General features: G+C 43.5%; 1 protein-coding gene and 1 pseudogene across 2 annotated transcripts; one reads left to right on the top strand and one right to left on the bottom strand.

Moving 5' to 3' along the window:
• Positions 1-573: 573 nt before the first annotated feature.
• Positions 574-7,875, bottom strand: LOC121803427. Of its 2 annotated transcripts, XM_042203094.1 has the most exons (3): positions 7,222-7,875; positions 6,328-6,965; positions 574-837 (listed from the first exon to the last, which is right to left on the bottom strand). In XM_042203094.1, the coding sequence occupies exons 1-2, from the start codon at positions 7,869-7,871 to the stop codon at positions 6,371-6,373; spliced, it is 1,245 nt and encodes a 414-aa protein (XP_042059028.1). In that variant the 5' UTR covers positions 7,872-7,875; the 3' UTR covers positions 574-837; positions 6,328-6,370. The 2 variants fall into 2 exon arrangements, with proteins under 2 accessions (XP_042059028.1, XP_042059027.1); XM_042203093.1 differs by lacking the exon at positions 574-837 and having other exon boundaries at positions 6,176-6,965.
• LOC121803857 lies at positions 1,461-2,858 on the top strand (annotated as a pseudogene).
• Positions 7,876-8,406: the final 531 nt, after the last annotated feature.

The raw sequence follows: 8,406 nt of genomic DNA, 5'->3' as shown, positions 1-8,406 counted from the left end.
AAATACTAATATTGATTTCTATGTTCATTAAATTTGTGTTTACAATTATATAACTCAAATATCTAAATTTAAATTCAGATTTCAATAGTAAGTTCAAGTTTTCATTAACAATGAATTATGGTTTGTGCACATAGCCGGATAGAGAGAATATATTGATGTTGTAGAAAAATATTTTTTAACAAAAAAAAAAAAGTACTGTCAAAGAAAAGATAGAAACAAAAGAAATAAAAAAAATTAACAAAAAACCTATATATATAGATGAGTATTAAGGTGCCACCATACCCTTAATATAATTTGTCAGATCTATTAGCTCCATCACCACTTCTAACTACATTAAATTCGGAATTTGATTCAAATATTAACTCATCCTCAACTGAAACCATTTCATACAAAGCTCCCTCAATTATGAAATTTTATGTGACTGAGTTTTAATTATGCGACTAATTTGTATAACAATGAAATAATCTCACACGCACACAATGTGTGTGCCAAATATCTTTGAATAAAATAGTGCATCTTTCTTACTCCCTCCGTCCCCCAATTTGAGTCACTCTTTTCCATTTTGAGCCGTCCCCCAATAAGAGTCACTCTTCCCACTTACCATTTTTGGACATCAAAATTACCCTTCATTACACCAAAAGTCAAAGGGGCCCCACATTTCACTACCTAACTCCATTTATTACACCACACATTCAAACTTTTCCTTAAAACTCGTGCCGAGTCAAAGAGTGACTCAAATTGGGGGACGGAGGGAGTATCTTCTAGAATGATGGAGGTGGCCGGTATAATTCAATTTTGACCAATTGACGATGACTCCATTTGACTTGCTCTTAAAAACTGCATGCCCAAATAAAGTAGAAAAGTAAATAATTTTTTTAAAAAAGGAATTTAATTATTATTGTAAATAAATATGACTCACTATAAAGAAATTTTTTGAAATAAAAAAATAATTCAATTATGAATGAACGAAGAGAAGACCTTCCGGATATGGAGTAATACTGCATTATAATGATTACATAAATCCAAAAATCGCTAATGTCCAAAATTTATTGCATCTCATACTCCAACTATAGATTCTACTACACCAAAACTTTACAAATGTGAACAAGAAACGTTACCGAAATCTCTCCTCATGTAATCTCTTCATCACCATTAATTGACACCAATTTCTTTTATTATCCGTCTTCAATCAATTAACACTTTTACTTAAAATTAATTTTGATAATGAATTCTGCATTCAAACTCATTCCATTCACATCATTTTATAATAAAATTTATATATAAAAGTAAGATTTATATTCAACTAACTTTGTCCACTTATTTTTCATTACATTTGTTAAAATCCATGTCAATTTAAGTAGTGGTATTTATATATTAAAGTTAATCTGAACACAAAATGTAACTATCTATATATAGACATAGATACCACCCGAAAAATGAATACCAAGCCCAATAATTGACCAAAACTTTTTCGCCATGTCCACCCACCACCGTGCTCCGCCGCAGGGCTAACCCTTCCCCTCTGCTTCTTCGACATCTTGTGGCTGCCTTTCCACCCCATCCGCCGCCTCATCTTCTACAACCACCCTTGCATCGAGGCCGAATTCTCCTCCACCATCGTTCCAAATCTCAAACACTCCCTCTCTCTCACCCTCCAACACTTCCCCCGTCGCCGGCAACTTCCTATTCCCTCTTGACATCAAAAAATCCCGCCCCTTCATCCGCTACGTCTCCGGCGACACCGCCCCCCTCACGATCACCGTTTCCCTCAGCGACCTCGATGAAGTCACCGGAAGCCACGCTCGAGACTCCGATCAGTTTTACGATTTCACCCCGCGAATGCCGCCGCTTGCCTGAGGATGAAAATTACAAAATTGATCCTCTCATCGCCCTCGAGGCCACGCTCTTCCCCGGCCGCGGCATCCGCATCGGGGTGAGCAATCACCACTACCTCGGCGACGCGAGGTCCATGTTCCGATTCGTCTCGGCGAATCAAAGCGGCGGAGACGAGCAGTTTTTAAACTGCTCATTGCCGCCGCTCTTTGATAGATCTGTATTTGGAGATATCAAGGGCATAAACGACAATTTATGGAGCACTATGAGGAATATAGCTCTGACTCTGTCAAGTTGGCTTGTGCCTACTAACAGAGTCAGGGCGGCGTTCACACTCCATCAGTCCGATATTAAAAAACTCAAGGATATTGTTATGTCGAAAAAGCCAGGCCTAGTTTATATCTCTACTTCGCCGTCACGGCAGCACGTGGAGTGTCGTGGTGAAATCCGCTGCTGCTGCCGGGGAGGTGGCGGACGAGGATGCGACCGAGGTGCTCCTCTTGCCGGGGGACGGAAGGGGGCTGCCGAACGCGCTAGTCGACCCACCGGTGCCGGTGAATTACTTCAGGAATTGCTTGGGCGGCGGGGCGGCGACGGTGGAGCATAAGAAGTTGGCGGCGGAGGAAGGATTTGTGGCGGCGGCGGAGGCGATTGCAGATTCGATCAAGAACCGAGTGAATAATAAAGAGATTTTTTTGGGAGATTTGGATAGTTGGTTATCAGAGATGTCGAAATTGGCGCGATTGAGTACGTTTGGAGTTTTCGGTTCGCGAAATTCGATTTGTCGAATGATGATTTTGGATGGGAAAGGCGAGGAGCTTGGAGGTTTTGTCGATGGATGAGGAGAAGTATACGATGTCGTTGTGTAATTCGCTGGATTCTGAATGCGGTTTGGTGGTCGGAACTTCGCTATCGAGGAATAGAATGGAAGCTTTTGCAACCATTTTTTAAGATGGCCTTAAATTTTGAGAATGTTGGTGTAATAGCGTGAAAATTTTGATTAAAAGTTAAAAGTTTCAATTTTATTATGTGTTTAAATGATTTATTTTTGTTGATATTTAAAATAATTTAGTTTTATTAAAAAAAAGAAAAAATAAATAAATAAAAGAGAAAAATTAAAAAAATATTTGAAAAATACTTATTATGAATAACACAAAAATATTTTGGTTTACAAGAATGATATAGTTGCAAAAAATTACTTTTTATTCATTTCTGTTTTTGGTTATTACATAAAGGGTATTCATCAGTGGACCAAGTTAGAGCATCTCCAATGGCGGACGTCCGGTCGGACGTCCGCGACGGGCGATCGGGACGTCCGCCATTGGAGCGTCGAAGGTCGGATACGGACGTCCCGTGAGGACGTCGGGTGTCCTTGGACGTGCGGGCGTCGGGCGGGCGGACGTCCGCCATTGTGGAGTGGGTCGGACGTCCGGTAAATATTTTTTTTAAAAAAACTATATATATACGGCTCGTTGAACTTCATTTCATTCGCACCACTTGTGTTAACAAGTTTCTCTCTCTACATCTCTAATTTCAAGTCTATCTAGAATGTCTAGTGACGGTGATAGTGAGAATGAATTGGAGGTCGCTGTGGAAGGTGCGATAGATAGGCTGCTACAGCAGAGGGCGCAGCGGCGGCAGCAGGCTGCGGTACCTCGGCCGATCCATCGTCGAACTACAGTACCCCGTGACCACATTGCTGCACATATTCGGTTGTATGCAGACTACTTCGCTCCTCAACCGCGTTTTGGGGAAGCCTTATTCCGGCGACGCTTTAGGATGCATCGTCCGCTGTTTCTGCACATCGTGGGTGCTTTAGAGAGAAGATACCTGTATTTTAGGATCAGGGAGGATGCAGCTGGCAAACCCGGACTCACGCCCTTGCAGAAGTGCATTGTCGCAATCAGACAACTGGCGTACGGAGGCGTGGCAGACATGTTCGACGAGTACCTCCACATTGGCGAGTCGACAGCCGTCGAGTGTCTGCAGAATTTTTGCGCGGGCGTGAGAGCGATATTCGGTGAGCGGTATCTTCGGAGTCCGAGCCCCGAAGACTGCCAGAGTCTGATAGATATGCATGGGTCGGTGCACGGGTTCCCTGGGATGTTGGGCAGCATAGATTGTATGCATTGGGAGTGGAAGAACTGCCCCGCCGCCTGGAAGGGGATATACACTACCGGCTTCAAAGCCAAGCATCCCACGATGATCCTTGAAGCTGTAGCTGACTACCGGCTGTGGATATGGCATGCTTATTTCGGAGTCGCCGGGTCGAACAACGACATCAACGTTCTCCAGTCGTCGCCCCTGTTCAATGCTCAGTGCAATGGCGTTGGTCCCGCCATCAGTTTCGTCGCCAACGGAAACCAGCACAATATGGGATACTATTTGGCGGATGGGATATACCCAAACTGGCCCGTCTTTGTTAAGACAATCAAGCATCCGCTCGGGCAAAAGAAGTCATACTTTGCGAGCCGCCAGGAAGCAGCGCGCAAGGATGTGGAGCGGGCATTTGGTGTGCTCCAGAGTCGATGGGCTGTAGTCAAGGGTCCTGCACGGCAGTGGTATATTCCCAACATCGGCGATGTCATGTACGCATGTATCATAATGCACAACATGATTGTTGAAAATGAAGGTGCGGAACTGACTCAGTGGACCAATGAAGATGATACGGGTGCAGGTCCAAGTCACGGCGTGGCCACCGCGAATGTGAATATGGGGGTACCTCATGGAGATGTCGAGCGGATGCGTGCATTTGCCGACATGCGGCAAGCAGATGCCCATGTTCGACTTCAGAACGATATTATCGAAGAGGTTTGGACGCGGAGGGGTTGACGTTGATGTTATTACTTTTTTTTTTGTTTTATTACTATGTAATTTTTTTTTTCAAATCATGTATGTTTTTTTAATGAAGTTGATAATTTTTCCCGTTCGTATTCGTGTTGAAATTTTATTTCCGTAAACGTAAATTGTTTTATTTGTGAATTTGTGATTTTTTTTATTGCGGGAAGTCCTAGTGGGAAGGGCGGATTGTGCAGGGGATGTCCCAGTGACGTGGCAGTGGGATGGGAAGTCCTAGTGACGTGGCAGGAGGTGTTTTCGGGATGTCCTAGTGGATGTCCGAGTGGGACATCCGCCCAGTGGAGATGCTCTTACTACTATTTTTCATGCTGATTAGCATTTGGAGAGCGGAAAAGCTAACCCAAAAATTTAATGCTACTTTATATAACTCAAATATCTAAATTTAAATACTTATTTCAATGGTAAGTATCTCATTTTACAAAAGTACTATGTAGTATCATTGTTAATAGTGACGTGAAAATTTTATACTTATATATCCAATTTTATATATCCGTTTTTTATTCTTACTTCTGCGTACAGCCTTCAATTGACTTGTGAAACTAGATTCAAGGGCTTTTCAAATATGGATATCTTTGCATTCCTTCACGCCGATAAACAAAACCCCACAGTACTCTCCGGGAGAGAAGATAGAATAAATGTCATGGCATCGAAATCAATGTTTGAAATTTGGAGTATTTTATGCGATGATTAATTAATTTGTTTAATGTGTGTTGTGATCAGTGTTGTTAGGGTCGCGGGGCGCACCGGGTCGATGAGGTGAAAATTTGGGTCGCGGGTCGACGAGTCGACGGGGTCGAGAGACCCACAAATCTAGGCTAATTTTTTTGCCTTTTAAAATTAAATAAAATAAATATATTGCTCTAATGTTTATAATATATCAAATAATATAAATGTAGAAGCAATTCATGTGAATAGAGATAAAGTGGAAAATAGAAATGATCAAAATATCAAAACAATTCATAAGTCATAACACAATAAATAATTGAAACCATTGTCTGAAAATATCAAAACAAAGGAATATATGAAGGGTGACAGCAAAAGATCTTTGAATTGTTTATTTGTTTAGGAGTGAAGAGGCCGAATTCTAAAGTGTAGAAAGTAGGTTTGAAAAGTTTGATGTGGTGCATGCATATATATAGAGAATCATGATTGAGATAGTCAGAAAACATGTCAGAGATTTGAGAAAATCAGAGATAGCATGTGTTTAGGGCGACCCGGGCGACCCACTCGACCCAGGCGACCCACTCGACCCAGGCGACCCAACGGCGACCCTGTATCTCGATCAACCCACCCATGTTGGGGCGGTGATGGTCTCGACCCAGGCGACCCGGGCGACCCGAGCGACCCGAACGACATTTTGACAACACTGGTTGTGATAAGATTGCGTAGATGATATAATCTCACCTGCCTAGATCAATTAGTTGGGACTTTAATTCAATAATTGTATAAAGTATGATAAGCCTGAGGAGTGGGTGGATGGGTATAAGCTAATTTGACATGGATCTGAATTAGTAACTTTCTGATGCATGTACTGCAAATTTATTATGCATGTTAACAAAGGATCAGATAATTGATAGTAATTAGACATGGACATGGATATGGATATGCTATTGTACACTTCAAATATGTTTGTACCTCCAAAATATTTCCATAGCAGGAGAGGCAGAGCAGATGTTCCTCACAGTTGTTGATGGTCGTGGCTGAATTCCTTCCTCAATTTGGTGGAAAACAATCTGCAAGCATCCATGCTGAGGTCCACAGCAGCAGCTAGCGCAACGAAGAGGGCGGCGCGCGCCACGTGGTGCACGCTAACTTGCACCAGCGGCTTGCTCGTCTTCCCCTCTCCTTGGACGCTCGACCCCATCACGAACCCTCGAATATTGGCCCCTTTTCTCAAGCTTTCAATGCAGAAACTCCCCCCTTTTCTAACGCTCAAGCTTCCTTGGGCGATGGGGATTCCGGTGGATAGCCCGGAGCTGGTCATCAGCTCGAACTTGTAGCCCAGGCCGTCTGCCGGGCCGCTCTCCCGCCACGCCTCGAGCCGCCCCCACGGCTTCCAGCTGCTGATGGAGACGCCGTTGGGGCAGAGGATTAGCCACGCGCCCGGGTTTGAACGGCACACGCGGTCCGACCCCGGTGACGGCACGAATGGGGTCACCATTGATGCTGCGGCAACCGCCGAGCCGGAGAGATCGTACACTGTTATCATCCACCCTTTTCTCTCTCTTCTTCCTCCCCTCTCTCTCCCGCCGCTAAACGTTTGCGCCCATCCTCTGTAAAAATATACTCCAAGTTTGTAGTAAAAGAGTTTCAATGATACACTACTTCTACTCTTTTAGTAACTAACTACAGAAATTTCCGGACACAAATCAAAAAGGTTGAAGGTGAAACTGAAAGCCGATTGGTCATCCATAATAATGATAAAAATTAGGTGTTACATTTCATTCAACAACAGGAAAGAGAAAAACACCACACATTAAAAAAATGCTGAAATTTAGAAATGATGTATGCCCTATAAGAGAGACTTACCGTGACCTGTGACTCCGGTCGGCGGTGAACTTGCAGCTGAAAACCGGCTGTCTTATATTCTCCTGAATCTGGAAAACAACCGGGCTGCACTCGGGTTCGCCTCCGAACTGAAACACGAAGCGTGGATCGGGTTCGGACCGGACAGCGAGGTGCAACCTGGCTGCCGGCTCGCCCTCGTCGGCGCCGCCAAGGTTCATCCAGCCGGTGTGATAAATGCAGGTCCTCGAGCGGACGTTAGTGAGATTAAGGCATAATTTGAGGGTGCCGATTGGGTTACCGGTGACGACGCTGCAGGAGCAGGCCGCGGGGCCGGAAAAGACGGAGATTTTGAGGGTAGTGAGGGGCTTTTTGGAGAAGAGGAGGAGAGCGTCGGTGTCGAGGTGGAATGTGGAGTAGGAGGAGGATGAAGGAGGTGGATCGGAGCGGGGTAGGGGAAGGGAGAGGATTTGTGAAGGGAAGTTGTGGAGTTTGAGCTTGGCGTAGCATGTTCCGGCCTTAGAGGAGGGGAGTTTGAGGGCTAGTGATTCCACGATCAGTCGAACGAATGGGCAGGGATCCATTTTTGGATTCGACGTCGGAAATGATGATTCCCAAAATTCTATGAGTAGTGATGCAATTAAGTCTCTGTCCCCTTTTTCTCTCTGTCCCATATGGAGTAAAAATACGGAGTATTAATTTAATTAATTAAATCTTTTATTGATAAAAATTAACAGAAATTAAAAGTAGTGTGTTTTAAATTTTTAATACAAAATTCTTTGCAGCACTCGCAACGCATCTCGCGGGTGTCTCTTATCTCGTCCCTCCGAGATGAGACGGACGCAGGACGTGTTGCAGCATCCCGTCTCGTCACCATCCCGCCGAGACGCCCACTCGCTGGCCCGCGAGTGGGCTTCGTCACGTTGATGCAATAAATTATTATTTTTTTAAAAAAATCGAATTTAATAAAAAAAATAAAAAAAATAGATTAAAATAATAAATAACGGTCATATGACCGTTCAATGGTCATTTTTAAAAAAAAATTATTTTATTTTCTTTTTTTATTCTATAAATACTCCTCTTTCACACACACAAACACACATCTATTCTTCTCAAATCATCTCTCTTTCCTCTCCAATTTTCATCTCAAATCATCACTTTTATTCTTCTCCCAAATTTAATGCGTTCATGGATCTATTTGGACAAATG

This window comes from Salvia splendens, chromosome 5 (genome assembly GCF_004379255.2).
Source record: "Salvia splendens isolate huo1 chromosome 5, SspV2, whole genome shotgun sequence".
NCBI classification, from domain to species: Eukaryota; Viridiplantae; Streptophyta; class Magnoliopsida; order Lamiales; family Lamiaceae; genus Salvia; species Salvia splendens.
The sequence above is the reverse complement of the archived record's forward strand: the minus strand, read 5'-3'. Positions and strand labels throughout refer to the sequence as shown.

Bases quoted from the DNA above. Each gene is read 5' to 3' on its own strand.
- LOC121803427 (XM_042203094.1), bottom strand. From the start codon at position 7,871: ATGGGACAGAGAGAAAAAGGGGACAGAGACTTAATTGCATCACTACTC. The intron at 6,966-7,221 runs GTAAGTCTCTCT...ATATTTTTACAG, and splicing joins GACCGGAGTCACAGGTCACG to AGGATGGGCGCAAACGTTTA.